A 19,636-nucleotide genomic window follows, 5' to 3' on the forward strand; every position below is an offset into this window, starting at 1 on the left:
ACTGTAGCCACAATGAAATGCTGATATTCATACCCAAAAGGCAAAGATGAGAGGAAAAAAATCATGACAACTACCGGAGAGGGATTCTTAAACATTGCTGAAAGGAATTCAAGTTGGTACAACCATTTAGGAAGACTATTTGGCAGAATCCACTGTAGTTGAACGATGCCTGAGTCGTGCCTTGAGGGTACCACTCCTAGGTACAGGGAATGCAAATATATGCATCCCGAAGCATCTGTACAAGGGTGTCCACAGGAACACCATTTTAATTACTTCAAGCTGGAAACAATCCATGTGCATACCAAGAGTATATTGGTATATTCATACACTAGAGAACCACGTGTCAGCAAGAACCAACCACTGCAGATGGAGCGAGGCTCCCCAGCCCACCAGTCCTCAGCTGTTAGAGTTTTCTAGTCTCACCCCAGACAGGTTGACTGAGGAGGCCTTTGAGATGCCTCCTGTTCCAAGCACGTGCGGAGAGCAGCAGCATGAGAAATAGCATGGAGCTGAGTGAGCACTGTCTAGCCGCCCCTGCTAGTCCCCACTGCAAAACATGACACCGGTCTGAAGTCACTGTATCAGGGACAGGTTTGACACTCACTGTATCAGGGACAGGTTTGACACAGCATCGGGTAACCAGAACATACATGGAACTTTGAAAAGAAAAGCAATGTAGAATAGATTCAGCACAGCATGATGGTGTCCACCTGCAATCCTACATTCAGGGTGGGGAAGCAGGAGGTCTGTGAATCCAAGACCAGTCTCATATAGTAGCAACATACTGTCTCCATCAAAATAAATAACCAGATAAAAAGAGAGCAGAACAGACTCAACTTGCAAGTCACTTTTAAATGTTTAAGGAAGGAAAATGAATTGGCTAAGCTTATACAATCCTACTAATTATGAATCCAATGCTAGATTCATAAACAGGGCACGGTTATTTCTATTTTAAACTTAAAAGTTGAAAATATCAGGGCTTAAAAATTTTCTATTTCAATAAAAACTTATTTGGAAACAAACAAACAAAAAATAACCACACGGAAAATTCACTGGATCCTTGCAGACAATTTAAAGCAACAGCATCCAGGAGAGGCATGGGGTGCTTTAGTGAGCGCATGCTCAAGGCCATGGCACGTCATAGGTGCTCTACCCAATCAACTCATTGGCTCCTCACAACAACCCTATGAGGTGAGTTCCTAGCCCCACTTGACAGACCAGGCTCAGAGGCTGTGTAACCAGCCACGGTTCTACAAGCCATAAAAGGAGTCAGGCCTGATGCCTCTGGACCTTCCTCCTATGAGGAAGGTTGATGAACGTAAGTTTCTCCATGTCACCCTTGGGGCAGTTGTGGTGCTGGCATGGCATGTCCGTCTCCCATCTTCCCCCGGATCTTTCTGATGGATGATAGAAGGGGTGTGAGTACAAGTGGCCATCCAGGGAACATGGAAGAGAGCCATCTGGCCCCACAGACAACAGCTCTGTGGTCCTTAAAGCTCAGGAGTGTCTGTTGGAGCCAAAGGGGCCTGTGCTCTGGACATAACCTGAGAAGAGTTCTGGAGAGGAGTTCTGGAAGCTGTGGAGAGAAACAGAAAAAGGATATCAGTACCTGGCTCCAGAGGGCTTGCCCAGTACCACAGGATCTTTGCTGGGTTTCCGTTTTCCCTGCGGACCCCATGCCCAATGCCTAGACATGCACAGTTGTGCTTTTTAGTTCTTTCATTCTGGGATGGGTGGGAGGGGGGGTCACTTCTGAAGTTATCTATCTGAAGTTCTCTCGGTCTACGGTTCTATCCTCTCTGTTAACACTTCCGAGATGCCCTAAGGAAAACACTCTGCTTCCCATTTGCTGTTCATGGATGATAAAGACAATCCCAGTCCCGCACTGAAATTCAACAGGCTTTCGGAGACCCTGCCTTTCATTTCTACAAACGAGGGGTGGGAAGACGAGGCCTGCAGAGCAGAACTGGAAGAATGACCTGAGAACTCTGCCAGCAGCAGATCAGCCACTGTGGAGACGCCAGAGCCTGCCAGCCTACGAAGAGCAAATTGTCTGCCCAGGAGCTGTTCGCTTGCACTGGCAGCCATCAGCTTTCCCTCTGAGGGAAGAATCTGAAGGCAGTGTGACAGCTCTGTCTCTGTCAGAACACACACACACACACACACACACACACACACACACACACACACACACACACGGGCAGCGGGGCGGGGTGGGGGCAGCATGGGGTACAGCACCACTCAGTTCTTCTGAAGCTCGGGAGCTAGACGTGGTCTCTCTCAGCCTCCTCCCAGGCTGCTCCTCGGCTGGGAGAGGACGCGGCCAGACGTCAGAAACCAAACCGCTTCCACCGGGTCCTGTTTCTGTTGAGTTATGGGAATGGCTGTCCCCACCAGCCCTTTCCCATGGCGTGGGAAGGCAAAGGGTAGGTCACAGGGAGGGAAGGAGAAGCAGACACGTGGAAACTGTCTAAAATATGACCGATTATGACTACGTCTTCAGCTCTTTCGGAACATTCAGTGGCTTGAAAGTAGAGGCCACCTGGGGGTTCCTTCCTCTCTGCTCTTTTAAATAACAGAGGGATAAACACAGGAGGATCTGGGGGCAAACAGCGGTTCTGGGAAAGATCTTAGGACAATTTGGAATCATTCTTGTCGGGGGCAAGATGAGTTCAAGCCTGAAAGTTAGATGGATTTCAGCTTGGTATGAGCAATGGATTGCTCCCTGCATGCGAATTACTCACTATGTGAAGAGCTCCTGCAAGGACCCCAAGACATCTCTCGATTTTCCGAAGTGAGTTAGGCTCTGGGAAAAGGAAGCCTCAGATTATCCCCGCTGAGGCGATTTCCTAACGCTCACATGAAGTATACTCCATCCCGATTTCCTTCGCTGAGGAGCCAGACACAAGGTTCTAGTCTCCTTCTTATTCACCGTGCTGCCGGTCCTCTGACGTTTGGGAAACATCCTTAAAGTCGGGGCTTTGGGGAACCATCATTTGAGTGGTTTTCTTTATCCTCAGAGAAATGAGTACTGGCCTTGGAGGAGTTAGGATTCAGAATTGGAGTCAGGATTCAAAATGGAGACACAAGGGTGCTTAGGGAAGAGAAGAGAGAACAAAGGCAGAGACTAGGCAAAGGTGGGGGGCGGGGGGCGGGGGGCGAGGAGGGGGGCAACAGAGCTAAAATTAACATGGTAGAAGTCCGGGGCAGGTGGGGAGGAAGAGGGACACTTAGAGCCACCAATTGAGACATCAGGGACGAGGAGGAGTCAGGGATGGAAAGGAAGCAGAAAGGAGTCAGAGCCCTGTGAGCCGAGGAGGTGCTGAGGCAGGCTGGACAGCATGAATACCCACAGGTCACACTGGTCAGCAAGGAGCGGGATGGAGCAGGAGGTGTGGAAAGACAGAGAGGGGACCAGTGAACCGGACAGCAAACTAAGCTATCGTGGGGCTCAGCGCCTTGGAATTACTCCACGGGAGATGATAACTTCTCTATCTCTAAAGCTGATGTCTGTCTTCACGGCCTCCATCCCTCTCGCTTCTTGCATGGGCTGCGTGGATTGTTTTGGAAATACACGTCTACTCATTCACTCCGTGCACCTCAGAGGCCCTCCGCACTGGGTAGTTCCTCAAATCTGTCGGTGCTTCCCAAAGAACGACAGGTCCCTTTGGTGGTGCCCCTGGCACTTAAAATGCCTTCCAGACTGTGGACGGAGGGGTTTTCCTCAGGAAAAGCCAAGCCTCCACCAAGACTAGGTAGAGCCCAGAGGAAAATGTCACAGTATTGTAAGCTCAAGCAGGGGAACACGAAAGTGACTTCCCAGAACTACTGAGCACAGACTTCTTCCAGGTACACGCTTGTAGGCGGGAAATCCTGCCAGCATGGGGAGGCCACCCAGGTCCAGGCCCAGGCCACTACCCACACAAGTGGGCTGCTGGGAAAAGCGAGGATGTCCTACACCTGTCACGGTAATGTTTAAGTCAAAGCAGTGTCCAGGCCTCTGCCTGAGTGACCAGACCGTCTGCCCCTGGGCAAGAGGAAAGCAAGACAGGGCCGTTTGCTTTCCAGAACTATTTGCCTGCCATCTTTAGTCTCTTTGATTTTTAACAGTCCGTCCTAGTCAAGTCTTAAGAAGGGCTGCTTCCCAGAACTTATCTATACCAGGGAGACCATCAGTAGAATGATGCCAGCATTCTCCTCCTTGTGAAATTCATGCCACAAGACAATACCTCCTTAGTCCCAGCAGAGCTTTTAGTAGCTATTAGCAAAGTCTAACCCTTCCCACCCCCAAAAGATTAGCAGCCCGCCGGCCCGCTCTAAATGTCAATCAATCCATTCTCTGAAATGCAACCACAGCTGTGAGTAGGTTTAGAAAACCCTTCATGCAAGCATGCACCTGCTGTGAGCACGGGGCTGGGTTAGAGCAGCGAGTCCTCAAAGGGACTCCGAAGCCGCGCTTCCACCCTAAGGAGCCAATACAGCCAGCACTGGCAGAACCGGGCACATTCACCTCTGCATACTTACACAGGATCCTTAGCTGGTGGTGTGCCCATGTTAGCTCTGCCCTCACCTCATGTACTCCCCATCACTCCTATAATCCATAAACGACTCTGATCCTGAAACCTCTTCAAAATCCTCCAGCACCAGACTGGTGGAGTCCTCACCCAGGGCACCGCTGTCAGGTCTGGACATCCTGGCCCGAGACAGAGGCACAGGGAAGTTGGTGGTAGCGGGAGGTGGGGAACAAGGAGCTGTTGTTGGCAGGATACAGATGGGCCTGGCCTGAGCAGGGGACACAGCCGCCTCAAAGACTTCTTCATCATCCTTCTCAGACTCCGGTCCTCCGTCTGAGGCTGAGGACCCCAGAACGTGGTAGAGGCTGGGGAGGCGGATGTCGAAGCGCAGCCCAAACTTAGCAAATAGCTTGTCGTTGAGGGTGTAGAGCTTCTCAGAGATGTCATAGCCCAGCAGGGCTGCGAAGAGGCGGGAGATGTATTGCTCTCTGTTTAGAAGAAGGTGGAGATTTTTCCGGGGCCAGGAAATGTAGCTGCATTCGGTCTCGGCAGTCAGCGTGACCTACGGGGTTAGGAGCAGAGAGAGGTTTACAGTGCAGAGAAACAAGTGGCTATTTTGATTTTGGTAGCTCTCTATGGCCTAGCCGGGAGGAAATCCAGGACAGGCTTCTTGTGTGCACTGTGATGTGCATTTCCTGTGTCAGGAACTGGGGACAGTCCCTTGCTCACTTATCCATGACCCCCTGGAGCCTTAGTTTGTGTATCTCCTCTCCTAGGTTCTTCTGTTGTTGTGTTTGTTTGTTTGTTTGTTTTTTGAGACAGGGTTTCTGTGTGTAGCTTTGGAACCTGTCCTGGAACTCACTTGGTAGCCCAGGCTGGCCTGGAACTCACAGAGATCCGCCTGGCTCTGCCTCCCGAGTGCCACTGGCGCCCGGCCCCTCTCCTAGGTTCTTACATTCTGTGGTTCCACTGCTAACAACAATGGCTGCAAAAGATTCTGAGGAGAAATGCTAAGAAAGGGAGGGCAGCATCCGAGGGCTGAGAGAGAACAAACTAAACGTAAAGATGGTCCATCTTGGGGCTGGGGATTTAGCTCAGTGGTCGAGCGCTTGCCTAGCAAGCACAAGGCCCTGGGTTCGGTCCTCAGCTCCGGGGGGGGGGGGGGGGGGGGATGGTTCATCCCAACTCCTTGGGAGGCTGAGGTGGGAGGATGACAAGTTCAAGGCCAGCTTGGGCACCTTAGAGGAGAAACTCAAGGTCTGGGAAGGAGATAACTTCGTGGTAGAGAGGCAGAGCACTTGCCTAGCATGCGTGTGTAAGGCCTTAGGTTGAATTTCCAGTACTAAGGGGAGAGGAACCATGACTGGGGCACGGTCACCAAAAGAGCAGTGTGTGTGTGTGTGTGGTGGGGGGGGGGAGTTTATTGAGAGAAAAGGCTACAAATTAAGCACGCCAAGATGTATCAGATGGCCAGAGCACTGGGGTTCAGGTCTCCGAATCTGCTCTTCACTTGGTTACAAACCCAGAGGATCTCATGCATTGAGGAATAAAAGCATAGAAAAAGAAACTCATGAGCAGAATGGAACAGGTCCCCTCCTTCAGTTATTTATGTAAGGGCCTAGGAATGTCTGCACATTCACTGTGCCCAGGATGCAAACTAGGTTATGTCAGCAGGAGAAACAAGCAACAACATGTTCTTGGCACACAGTAGGCCTCCATAATCCTTGTTAAAATGATGAGTTAGGCATGGTGGCTCATGCTGTATAAGCCCAGCACTCAGAAGGTGGAGGCAGTGGGCCAGGAACTGGAAGCCACCTTCGGCTACATAGTGAGTTCTAGGATAGCCTGAGCTACAGAGTGAGCTCCTGTCTCAAAACCAAAACCAAAGATGAGCAGCATGCAGGCTAAGATGAAAATGGAGTCATTCCAAGGATAGCACAGAAAAGGGAATAGACTTAGACAGTTTGCTATGATCTGGCTGACACAATCCTTTTGGTGGCAGGGTCAGGGTGTGAGTGGAGAAGATGGACATTGAGGCTAACCTTTACTGAGCCGTGACTATGTGCCAGGCCCTGTATTGGGTGCTTTATACTGATTATGAAATATGGTGTTGGCTTTTGAAGCATTCTCTGTTAGAGATTATATACAACCCCTCAAATTCTTGTTATTCGGGGCCAGAAAGATAGCTGAGCAGGTTAAAAGCACTTGGTGTTCTTGCAGAGGACCTTAGTTTGATTCCCAGCACCCACTTGGGGCAGTTCACAACTGCCTATAACTTCAGCTCCAACGGACCCAAAGCCTCTGGCCTCTGCAGGTACCTGCACTCATAGGCCTATACCCCCTCCATACACACAATTAAAAATAAAATAAGTCGGAGTTGAGGATTTAGCTCAGTGGTAGAGTGCTTGCCTAGCAAGTGCAAGGCCCTGGGTTCGGTCCTCAGCTCAAAAATAAATAAATAAATAAATAAATAAATAAATAAATAAATAAATAAATAAATAAATAAATAAATCTTTTAAAAAGACACAACTTAAAAAATCTGGCATTGCCTGCTTTACCTCCCATCACCACCACCCCCCTTCCTTAGTGTCCGATGTGCCATCCTCTGCTTCCTACTCCCCACAGCCGCCTACCTCGACGAACTTTTAGACCAAGGTCCTAAATTAGTCATCAAGGCCAAGGGCTGTTGCTGGTTTCAACGTTCCCCCCTCACCAGCTGGGTAACATCCGTTAAATTACTGCAGTGTCCGGGCATGTCGCCTCTGAGAATTCTGAAAAGAACGCTCACGACCTGTCCCTGACCAACGGTTGAGCGTGTGCTTGTCATGCTCAGTCATAGCCTCTGCCTTGGCAGAAAGTCACAGACAAGAACCTGGTGCCAACCGCAGAGCAGATAAACGTCTGCCGGTGTCCCAACTTGGATGACGTCAATGTCTGTAAGATCAGACACAGCGATTATGGGCTTCCCCAGTGTAGGCTCTTACTGCTCCCATTAAAAAAAAAAAAAGAATAAAATATGAAATGCCTTTTCTTTGCCTTACTTTCATGGTTGGCTACCATTATATTTATTTCCTGTTTCAGCAAACTCCACAGAAACCTGTCTCTACTTACTGTCTCCTTTCTTCTGACTTGCTCTTTGGCAAATAAGGCTGTCAATCATTGTTCCTGTCAATCAAGACCCCCAGTGGCCTCCTAGTTCCATGGGTCAGCTGCACTGTGCTGGGTCACCTCTCTTGGGCACGCTATCTTCCTGGGGTTCTCGGGGTGCCAAACACGCCTGGGGCAACCTCCTGACTTCTTTTCAGGTTCAGTTCCGGTTCTTCTTTTTCTCCCTAACCGTAACAGAGGAGGCCAGGTTCTCCACCGCTTCTCTATCCTCTCATTCACTAGGCAGTGCCAGCCCACCCAATGGCTTCTAGCATTATCTGCATAAAACCCATTCCCAAATTCATCTCTCAAGCCCAGACCTCATTCCTGGGTTCCAGACTGGACTATTCCAACTGCCTTTGCAACATCCCCACTGTCCAAGATGAAGCAAACTGAACACATCCCAAGATGCACTTCTCCCCCTCTGGCAAGCTCCTCCTGCAGCCACCCCATCCTTCTAGGTGCTCAGGGCAGCAGCCCCCTTCTTCACTAATTGAGCTTGTTAGAAAACCTCCTGGGCTCCATCTAGAAAACACATGCTCTGGCCCTTATGTAATCTGGTTCCAATGACACCTCTGCAGCTTCCTCTTCGGCTAGCTGCACCCCACCTCTAGGTGCTTCCCTTTCTGTGCCTGAAACCTGCAGCTCACCCTCAGGACTCCAGCACTTGCTCTGTCCTCTGTCTCACAGATGACCAGAGTGCACACTGTCCCCTCTCAAGCCCTTACTCGGCTGTCACTCGTTTAACAAGGACACCCATGAGCACTGTATTTAAACCGCAGTCTTACACTGTGTTCTCTGCTGTTCTTTTAATTAGCGGTTATTATTTTCCAACACATTCATCCGTTTGTTATATCTACGGTTTATTTTTGTCCCTCCTGCTGGAATGTAACTTGAATAAGGACAGGATCTGTGCTGTTCATTAATGTATTCCAAACTCTTTCAGCAGTGCCTGGCATATACTCAGTTCTCCAGAGGCATCTCTGAAGGGAATGCATGATGAATGAAGACAAACAGTCATATTGTCAAACAACCTAGTGTCATTTTCTCATGTCTTATCATGTCCTTCCTTGAAGTCTGGAGAGATGGCTCAATAGTTAAGAACACTTCCTGCTCTTCCAGAGGAACAGGGTTCGGTTCCCAGCACCCATGTCAGGACACTCACAAGAGCCTATAATTTTGTCTGATGCCCTCTTCTGGCCTCCCAGGGTACTGCACCTATGTGCACATACCACCACCACCACCACCACCACCACCACCACCACCACCACCACCACCACATACACACAACTAAGGATAAAAAGTCCTTCCCTGAAGGTGCTCTACAAGTCTACTTTCTTTTATGTGTGTGTGTGTGTGTGTGTGTGTGTGTGTGTTGTGGTGTGTTGGGGGTATGTGTGTATGGGTGTGTGTTAGGGGGGTATGTGTGGGCATGTGTGTATATATGTATGTGGGTGTGCTGGCCTGTGCATGTACATGTGGAGGCGGAAGTTGACTTCAGGTACCTTTTTCTATTGCTTTACACCTTAGTTTTTGAGACTAAACCCATCACTTGACATTCAACTAGACTGGCTGGCCAGAAAGCCTCCCAGATCTGCCTGTCTCTGCCCCCTACCCCCCACCCCGGTGCTGGGGTACAGGCACGTGTCACCGTGCCCTGCTTTTTTGCTGGGTGCTGGTGATCTCAATTCAGTCCCTCGTGGTTGCATAGCCAGCATTTATCTACGGCCCATGCCCCTCACCACAAGCATCCAGGACTGTCCGTAATAAAGTTTTGATAAGCACCAAGCTTTTTCTTCGTGAGAACATATGTAAACAGGACACAAGTCCGGTAAAACGGGACACGGATTGGAGGCTGGTGATAAATTCTGTGGGATGTGCCTCTGCTCGGCGCTGGATGGATAATGAAAGCGTCACAGTGCCACCAGCCAGCAGAGCTGGGGTAACCGAATCGTTGAGAGGCTGACATTTGTGTTAAATGTGTGGTGAATGGTGATTCAGGCCGTCACCGGAATGGCTCTTCCAATCAACAAAGCTATGTCAGAGGCAAGATCAAGATGAACTGTAACACAACAACATTTGATACCTGCAAAGAGGAAATGGGGCTTTACACAGCCAACAGCAAGGGCGTGGACCTCACTGCTTCTAAATGAGGCACACACGGGATATAAAAGGGAGGAATACGAGCACGCTTACGTTCCAGGCCGAGAGGCCATCTGGGGTGACAGCCTTCCCTTTAGAGCATAACCCACCTGTTCCTCCCTGGCAGCGCTGTAGCCTGGTCTGGCTGGCTCCAGCCCCCCAGCTCTCCTGGTCTTTCTCCTGGTCTGAGGGAGTTCCCAGAGAGAATGCCTCTGGGCGAGGCAGAGAGGGTGGGGACAGGACAAAGGTTATGTGACTGGAGGGGGTCAGAGGCTAGTGGTCCTGTCAATGGCATCAGAACTGCCTCTCTGACAATATCACCACAGAGCTAAGTGCCAGGATTGGGACAGAAGCCAGCCTAGGCAGTGGCATTGTCTGACAAGCGTCTGTTCCGGGGTTAGCTCATATGCTGGCTAGAAGACTCTGGTAGACGTCATAGAAGACACACAGAACCAAAGACCAGCAAACTGTCTAGTAGGGTCCCTAAGGGGGTTGAGTGAACCACTCTTAATGATGGTCCTTTCATTTCTTAAAGAAAGAAAAAAAAAAATAGACAGTAGATCCAGACTCCTCCTTGGCTTTGCCACTTTCTGGCTGAGTGCATGACGCTTTGGATCCTGACATGCTTTATCTGTTAACAGTAACAGCCAATCGAGCAAGCTGTGTGAATCAGCCAGACAACACAACATGCAGTGCGTGCCACCTTCTAGCCATCGGCAATCCAGAAGCACACACGTGAAGGGCTGCCGAGAGGTCCGCAGGGGCTGAGTGGCCGGGACCCCTGTGGCCCCGGGGGTGTGAGTGACCCATTGGGTCTTCTGAACCACCAACTGCTCATGGGCAACCAGTTCAGTAAAAACTGTGTTCGTGGGACAGTATTTTGGAGTGTGGAGACAGAGACAGAGACAGGGACAGAGAGATGGAGATGTCTTCACATCAGTAGAATAGAGAGCGATGTGCACAGAGCCAGCCCAGAGGGAAGAGCTCAAGCAGCTGGGGGACATAGAGGCAGGAAGGTGGGCCTGAGCAGCCCTCAGGAGTGTGTTGGGGGAGGGGCAAGGCTCTTGTTTAGAGGGGAAAATGTATTTCAGATAGAGGGCTGTTGCCAGCAGGGTCAAGGGATGGAGGGACCGGTGATTGGAGAGCTGGAATGAGCTGGGGACCGGTGATTGGAGAGCTGGAATGAGCCACATGAACCAGGAGGGCTGGAGCTGCAGCCAGCGAGTGCTAAGAGTTACAGTTACCCTACGTAGGATGGACTTTTTTTTTTTTTTTTTTTTTTTTTTAGCCTGTAGGCATTAGTCTTTTGGAGGGTTTGCAGGCACACGAGTGACGTGACTGCCTGTCAGGGACCAACACCACCCTTCCCTGTTCCCCAGACTCGGGAGCCCAGGCACGCTTCTCCTACAGAAGGCAGAGGTCATGACCCCACCCACTCTCAGCATCACGCTTGGTGGTGGTCAAAGGGCAGATGTGAGCGAGGGAGGCAGCAATGTTGGGTGCTTCCAGTGACAGGGGGGAAGTGCTGCCATGGGGCTGCTTATTACCTGGAAGATTCCCTCCTCAGAAGGCTGCAATGATTCCCACTCGGGAGAGTCCATGAACTGGTACGGGAAGATGTAGTGCAGAAACTGCCCATCCTGGCTCACTCGAACCCTGACAAGAGGAAAGAAGACACTGGATGGAAAAGGGTCATGGCTGCTCGTGTGCCCTCTGCTGAGGTCACTCATTGCTGACTAGCTCAAATCCTCCGGCAGAAATGCCCAGCTAAAGTGTGGACAGGCCAAAGCGGATGTGACCCAGTTAAACATGGAAACCAAGCTCTTGTGGAAGGAAGGAAGCAATACCTCCCGAAAACTGCCTTAGGCATGGGCCTTGTCCCAAAGCAGTAAGAAACACCACTAGGGTGAGATCTGAACACTGGTATTTTAAGAATCTCCCGAGTCAGATGGGAAATCGGGGGAGTGGAGTGGAGTGGTTGTTTGTTTGTTTGTTTGTTTAATTTTGTTTTGTGTTCTTTTTTTGTTTGTTTTATTTTCTCTTTATTTCTTTTTAAATTTCCTTTGGTGGGGAATGCTATAAGGGTGAAGAGTGGATATGGAGGGACTGGGATACGAGTGGGATCGGGGTGCACGTGCAATTTCCAAAGAATCAATGAAAAAATTATGTCTAAAGAAGAAAACAAAAGAGACTCTCCCCAGTGATTCCATTACACATCCAAACCGCAGTGCTGGGGCTCTGCTGTCCACTCACCATGTGTGGCTCTTCCGATTAAGATTTACACCCATTAAAATCAAGTGTAGTTAACAGTCCAACTCCTCAGTCACACTGATCCCACCCCAAGTGCTTCGGTCTGTAGCCGTGTGCAGTCTGTGGCTGCCGTATTGTACGGCATGGATGTAGAATGTCGCCACTGCTGTGGAAGGTGCTGTTCTACCGCCCTTCCCGGCACCAGGAGCAGCAGTACTGAGGACAGCACATGCTTGCAAAGGGAAGAAGACAGCGTGTGAGAAAGACAAACGGATGCTCCGCATGTGCCTGCCCATTTAGTCATCACGGCCATGCAACGTAGACTGGTTTTGGTTGTTTTTTTTTTTTCTTTCTTCCTTCCTTCCTTCCTTCCTTCCTTCCTTCCTTCCTTCCTTCCTCCTCCTCCTCCTCCTCCTCCTCTTCCTCCTCCTTCTCTCTCTCTCTCTCTCTCTCTCTCTCTCTCTCTCTCTCTCTCTCTCTCTCTCTCTCTCTCTCTCTCTGTTTTACAGCCAAGGAAACAGATGGTCGGGAAACTTAAGGTCATACGGTTACCAGGCAACAACACTGAGATTCTACGCTCTCACCATGATGTCATGTTACTAGAGTTTTGGGGTAGGTGGTAGTGGACACCCCTTCTCTACCCTCAGCAACCATAAGGAAATGAGGTCCCAGAGACCTCATTCAGTGGACGGTCCTGGGATGCACACCTAGCCCAGCGCCATTCCAACCTACATCTGTGAGACTTTGGGACTGGAGGGAAGTCGCTGTGTCTTGCACATCCAACAGAGACAACATCAGACATTGGATAAACTAATACACTCCAGGAACTAAAACCTCGTCTCTCATAGAATGGAAGTCAGACTTTGCAAAGGGATGTGTCCCAGCAGGTCCCAGGGAAGGGCAAGCTAAAGTCATACAGAAGACCCAATAGACAGGATTTTATGTTATTCCAGCCTGAGGCCACGCTGCATGCCTTTCTTGAAGTTTGGAAGGAGATCTTTTTTCCTTTTCTAAAGGGCCTTACCCCACATCAACCAGAAAGAGTGGGTTTCTGGGGCTGCAGCCAAGAATTCTAATTAAATTTTTTTTTCATTTTATGGATATAATTATTCCATACTACCAATGAGTTAAGCAACTGCTCTGGCCTTTCTTACGGCCTCAGGCTTGTTTTACAGCTCAGGGTTAGCAACCCCACTAACGCTACTTGCGGTCACTCTAGCCTTATGGCCAGCACCTACCCTGGTGCTTTGCCCCTGCCGAGAAGGGACCTGTCCGTCAGCAGGATGCCTGGATAAAGTGAGTGGTTTGGGGATGTGATGTAGCATCTAGACATAGATCAAGACCCACGAAGGGCCTTTTCCTCCATTCACCAGAAAACCCAGGCTTTCACATTCGCCTTCTCTTTTGAAGCGAGTTACATCGGGCAAAGAAGGAAACAGACAAGTGAGCCTCAGTGGCACATATGCCCACTTGGAAGGAGCTGGTCTTCGGTCACTCAGGAGCTTTTCCTAACTACACCAGTATTCACAGAGCCTTCCCTGCTCCTGAACACTGGGGCGACAGAGGTGGGAAAAGTCTGGCCCTTGCCTTTGAGAGGTTCACAGCTGAGTGGAAGACTCAGGCACATAAATATCTGGCTGCCAATCAGTGTCCTGAGGACTGGGGTGGAGCAGGCTCACAGAAGTGGGGGGTGGAAGAGCCTGGTTCTTTGCAGGGAACAGTCTTCTCAAAGATGACATTCCATGTGAGTTTTGAAGGATAAATGGGCTACTGATGGGCAGGTATGGATGGAGATGAGCAGAGGTCTGGGAAATATAATGAGAGAGCCTATTCTTTTTTTGTTTTTTTTTTTTTGGTTTTTCGAGACAGGGTTTCTCTGTGTAGCTTTGCGCCTCTCCTGGAACTCACTTGGTAGCCCAGGCTGGCCTCGAACTCACAGAGATCCGCCTGGCTCTGCCTCCCGAGTGCTGGGATTAAAGGCGTGCGCCACCACCGCCTGGCCGAGAGAGCCTATTCTTAAACACCTTCTGCTTCTCCTTTTCATGCTGCTAGAATTTTGGCCGGATATGTGGCTGCTCAGCTAAAGACTATGCCTTCTTATATCCTTTGCTGTTAGATCCACCCAAGGGGTTAAGTTCTGGCCAATGGGATATAAGCGCCCTTGAGTCTCCTCTCAATGGTATTTGATGCCATTGATATTTGTGTGAGCATGCAAGTTACTGAAGACTGTTACTAGTCATTAAGTAATGACCTGTTATATCATCACTCAAAGAAGAAAGCCTCTCACGGCAGAAACATACTCACTCCAAGACTAGGAAACATATAGACTGCCTGGATGATGTAAGAGAAAATAAAGTACCACGTTCTCCTACCTCAGGGCCTTCACACATGCTGCCTTCAGCTAGACCAGTTTCCCTCATGGCTGGGCTGACTCTTTGCAGGAGTCTGTCTGACTTCCCCGAAAAGGAAGATCCACAACTTCCATGCTCTCATTACATTTAGTATCTCTCCTTGGGAACACCATGTCCATGATTAATCATTGTGGCACATAATAATTATTGGCTTAAGTTCTACGAGTTCAAGACAATGCTTGTCACATCTGGATCCCGAGTCTTACTACTCTTAAGAAATGTGTGAAGAAAGCAGGGGAAAAATAGAAGGAAGGAGGGAAAGAAAAAAACAAAGGAACAATGACTGGATGAACAAGATGTACGGGTGTGTGTGTGTGTGGTGTGCCCATGTGTGTGCATTGCTGAAGAGAATAAAACCTCAAGAAAAAAGCATTCCTAAGGAGAAGACAACAAGAGAGAAGGATGCCTGAGGTATGTATCCTTTCTCCTCATCGTCTCTTCAGGTAAGGAAGCTGGTTACCAAAGCATGTCACCAAGACACAACACTGTCTAATGTAGACCCAGGCCGCAAGGCACACTGGTTCTTAACGGTTGTACTGTATCCTTTAGCATTGGTGTCCTTGATCACATAGGGGGCAGGTCATTTCCTTGTATTGTAATAGCTTAGGCAGTCAGTCACCTGTTCAGAAGGCTGTACATGTAGGAGTTGGTACACTTCGTCATCTATGAAACTGAAAGAGTAAGTATAGTTTAGCAGGGTGACAGTCTTTGAGGAAGTCACTTTGCTCTCTGATTGTTGGAAGGGATGGCTGCCCTTGTCAAAAACCAAATGGGAAAGCTTCTGGGGTTTGAGCAAAGGGCTCCCTCCAGGTGACATAGGACAGGGAGGTCTGCATAGGAGGCCTGTACTTCCTGGCACAGAAGGAGTCTTTTCTGTAACTAGGAGGCATTCACCATTACGCTAATCCAGATGCAGCAATTCCATCTTAAATCCAGAGCCCAGTCATTGGCTAGAAGCCTTTTCCCTCTTGTCCATTCAGCAAAGCTGAGACAGGAGAACAATGATAACGAGTTAAAAAGAACAGTAACAAGGGGGCTGGAGAGACGGCTCAGAGGTTAAGAGCACTGGCTGTTCTTCCAGAAGTGGTGAGTTCAATTTCCAGCAACCACATGGTGGCTCACAACCATTTGTAGTGAGATCTGGTGCCCTTCTCTGGTCTACAAGTATACATGCAGGCAGAACATTGTATACATAATGAATAAATCTTTAAAAAAACATTAAAAAAAAGAATAGTAACAAAACCCTTATGGCCTGCTTTCTAACTGTTGATGAAAGTTGATTCCAAGTATACTAGGAAATGCTATGTAGAAAGCCAAGCCTTGTTTCCCCCTTCCCAGGGGCACAGGCTTACATAATCTGTAAATCTGTCCATCTGTCATATACGAGCATCAGAGCATAAAATAAATGTATGTTTCTGCTAAATGAATATCAGGCCGAGGAGAGGCCGCCCTTTACTAGCCCAGTCCCTTCTACTGAACAGAGAAGTCATGAGGAACAAACAGCACGGACCCTCATGAATGGGCAAGGGCCCTCCATTCATGGTTTGTCCTATAAACATGGAGCTGGTGGTGAACACCCAGACAATAGTCCCAGTGCATACTTGTCTACAGATCATTGCATTTGCTCACACTGTCAATTCACTCATACACAGGGGTCTCCCCATAAAAGCTGTTCCTTTATAACTCAGTCAACCCATGTCTTCTGAGTCCAACAGAAAGTCAAAGTCCACAGAACAAATTGGATCCTATAAATGCAGACGTAAGTTCGTGTTCCGACTTTGACAGTAGTTGTCCACCATGGTCAGAAGCCTCTTTCCCCCTGTGTGGTCGGCCATCTTAGTCTGTTTTCCTCCCCTCCCTCCATCTCTCCTTCTTTCCCTTCCCTTCTTCCCTTTCCCCTCCCTTCCTTTTCTCTTCCCCCTTTCATTCTTTCCTCTCCTTTCCCCTTTCCCTTCCCTCTCTCCCCTCCTCCTTCCATTTCCCTCTTCCCTTTCCTTTCTAGAATGCTCTGATTATCGTCTTTTTAAGGCACCGTTGATCTCCAGCAAGGTGATAGAAGGGATTGTCTATGAACAAGGGCTATGAGGCAACATTTCAAAGAATGCACAAATGCTATAAAGTATGACACACGGAGCCCATGGTGTTTTCTCACTAAACAGCAATGACCACTGTTGCCATGGAGGTCGAGCGGACACACTCTGATCCTAAAGCCAGCCAATGTCCAATTATCATTCTTCCTCTGAGGCACACGTCTCCACTAAATCCCCAGTGAGACATCTGTGGGCATCACTACTCTTCTGTCACGTGGGGCCCTCACATTACAGTATAGACTCTCAATAGAACAATGGGGCTGGGAATAAGACAGAGCTACTTCCTCTCTGTAGCTGTCAGTACACGGACTATACTCCAAAGCTTGTATAGGATTTCTCAAATACATGCGGTGTTTCCTTGATACCCTGGCAGGACAGGAGTCACTGGAAACCTCCTGTTTCTGGGTTTATTTCCTGTACATAGTTGGTGCTTAGCAAACATTAAATGCACATGGAAGGAACAAATCAATCTTTGAAATGGTCAGTTTTCTAAAGCTCATAGAGAGGTTGCTACAAGTATAGGCATTACACATTAGACACACATTACACACATATGTGTGTGACTGTGTGCGTGTGTGTGTGTGTGTGTGTGTGTGTGTGAGAGAGAGAGAGAGAGAGAGAGAGAAAGAGACACACACACACACACACACACACACACACACACACACACCGGGGTGGGGGTTGGGGGGCTGGGGGGTCGTGTTTTGGGTCTGGGCTCACCAGACTTTGCAGCAGCATGTGAACACAGTCACCCTTGATAGCCTGAAAGATGTCCCATGATCTAGTTTCCTCTTGGAAAGTGTCAAGAAAGAGGAAGCAAAGTCACTCCTAGAAAAATCTTTTTTGGGTTTGTTTGCCTTGCCACATCCTTCCCTCGATGAAGGGGGACACGAAATGGAAAGGGACATTAGGAGGTGGGAAGTGTGGGGGCTGGGGGAATTCCAGGCCTTGACAACACGGAATCAATCGCTTACCGGCCAGAGAGGAGCAGGGACAAGCGGTTGATGGGTGTCTCCCCCTCCACGGCATAGGTCTGCTCTGTGGCCAGTGTCAAGACCTGCTCCTGGCAGCAGTGGACAATTTCCTTGTAGACCTGCAGGGGCACCTGCAGGGGCAGGCACAGAGTCCTGTAGAGGAGGTTGAACTCCTCAGGGAGGGTATTCACCCGAAGGCGATACAGCAGATGTGCCAGCTGAAGCAGGCAGGCCACCGTCAACAGGAAGTTCCAAAGGACGATGTCTAGCCCGCAGGCATCAAACCAGCCCCAAAGCCCATAGCAGAGGTAGCCTGGGCCCAGGATGCCGAAGAGATAGAAGCATCCATACACCCCGCTGCCTGCCATAAAGCCCATGAGCAAGAAGCAGTTGGCCAGGTGGTAGACAGACCCTTCCGTATTCTGCTCCCAGCTACTGCACACCGGCCTCTGCCAGAGGAGCTGACCCAGCGTGCTGCTGTTGACGCTCATCTTCGGGGCTCTCAAGCCTTTCCAGGCCTCTCCACTAAGGAAAGCGAGGGGAAAACAATCAATCAATCTGTACTCCCAGGTGGCTCCTCACCACCGACTCCACCTTTGCTGGCAGGATGCTTCTGGTGACTCTGAGAAAGAACGCCAGAACATAGCACACTTCGCGGAAGATCGAAAATCTAGGTTCGTTGTTTGGGATTTTTTTTTTTTTCTTCCCCCTCTCTCTCTCAGCAACCCTCTCGTCTTCTCTGCAGCGTTCCAGTAAACTTCTTTGGCTCCGGCTTTCTTAGGATAGTCTTCATAATTAGTTCTCAGCAAAAAACACGCATTGTCCTGAGAGAAAGTGGGATCACAACACCAGAAACTTCAGCAGCGCGGGACACCGAAGCCACATCCTGCTCTCTGTTGTTCCCAAGCAGAATGAGGCGTGAGAGCCAGCAGGAGAGACACACTTGTGTTCCATTTGGAATGCATGTTCTCTTGGCACCGGAAGAAAGGGTGACCCCAGAGGGATACCATGTTTGGAATTGGAATCCAAGAGGTACTGGCCGTGAGAGAAAACAGGCCAGGCAAACAGGCAGGCTGGTACAGCACTTAGCATACCTCCAGAGGACAAGATAAGACCCTGGATCAACAGAGACAGGCAGAGAGGGTCCAGGGAAAAGCGAGCAGAGAATTTAGGTCCCCAGAGCAGGCAGCACACAGTGCAGATGTCCCGTCAGGAGGATTTGGGGATTTGCATGAGGTAGGAGGAGAGTTCAGAGTGGGAATGCCTGGGGCTATTAACAGAGACAGTCCTGGCAGCAAAAGCCGGAAAGACCCATAAAAGGTTTAAGACACTCTGCACTGATTCGACATTCATTCAACAAAAGCGGCCCCTTCAACTCCGAGTTGACCCTCCTCTGCAAATATCTGCACCTAGCAATAGTTAATAAATGGCAACACATTACCCAAATCACCACCCCATCTACATCAATAACCACAAAGCAGAATGACTGCCTAGGAAATACTCATTTGGTGCTCCACCTGCAGCGGATGTTTATATATATATATATATGAAACTCAGTCATCACCATTCTCCCAGAGCTGAGGAAAAGGGAGCCTCAGAGAGGTAACATGTACCAACACGAAGTAGCCAGCAAGGCTGGAATTTAAACCCAAGACTGTAATACTTAATTCTCTATTTTAAGTGGGTTTCACAGTGTATTTACTATTTACTATATTTACAATTTCTATTGAAAGGCCGGACACGCCAAACTAGATCCACTGACTCCCAACTCTACGCTCCTAAGACGTCTGATGACTTTCAAGGAACTTCGAAACAAACTCAGGGGATCCACGCTGAAAAGTAAATGTAGACTATGCAAACACTAAGCCAAGAAACTTGACGTTCTGGCTTCTGGAGGTTTGCTGGGTCTCCGTCTTGGCTGCTGGGGTTGGTAGCACCTTGGCCCTATCATTCCCAAAGTCTAGGTGAGTGCTCAGTAGTCTAGAACCATCCAAATGCTAACTCCGCAGGGACTCACTGAACTGAACAACCTAACAAAAATTAGGAAAAATTAGAAGTTGTTAAATGTGCTGTTGAAGTTTCCATCTCGACAAATACTAAGTGCACAC

The 19,636-nt window shown here is 49.2% G+C and overlaps 1 protein-coding gene across 2 annotated transcripts; it reads right to left on the reverse strand.

The window, feature by feature from the left end:
* Positions 1 to 603: 603 nt before the first annotated feature.
* On the reverse strand, positions 604 to 18,712 carry Popdc2 (popeye domain containing 2). Of its 2 annotated transcripts, none has more exons than XM_059277215.1 (4): positions 17,529 to 18,712; positions 11,351 to 11,459; positions 4,665 to 5,076; positions 604 to 1,576 (listed from the first exon to the last, which is right to left on the reverse strand). In XM_059277215.1, exons 1-4 carry the CDS (start codon positions 18,017 to 18,019, stop codon positions 1,491 to 1,493), a joined length of 1,098 nt encoding a protein of 365 aa, XP_059133198.1. In that variant the 5' UTR covers positions 18,020 to 18,712; the 3' UTR covers positions 604 to 1,490. The 2 variants fall into 2 exon arrangements, with proteins under 2 accessions (XP_059133198.1, XP_059133197.1); XM_059277214.1 differs by having other exon boundaries at positions 4,525 to 5,076.
* Between the last annotated feature and the right edge of the window lie 924 nt (positions 18,713 to 19,636).

The sequence above is a fragment of the Peromyscus eremicus genome, chromosome 12 (assembly GCF_949786415.1).
Source record: "Peromyscus eremicus chromosome 12, PerEre_H2_v1, whole genome shotgun sequence".
Taxonomy (NCBI): domain Eukaryota; kingdom Metazoa; phylum Chordata; class Mammalia; order Rodentia; family Cricetidae; genus Peromyscus; species Peromyscus eremicus.

Coding starts and splice junctions, on each gene's coding strand:
- Popdc2 (XM_059277214.1), bottom strand. CDS start 18,019: ATGAGCGTCAACAGCAGCACGCTGGGTCAGCTCCTCTGGCAGAGGCCG. Junction 11,460..17,528: donor TCCCTGCTCCTCTCTGGCCG/GTAAGCGATTGA, acceptor TCCTCTTGTCAG/GGTTCGAGTGAGCCAGGATG. Junction 5,077..11,350: donor CTGAGGAGGGAATCTTCCAG/GTAATAAGCAGC, acceptor CTAACCCCGTAG/GTCACGCTGACTGCCGAGAC.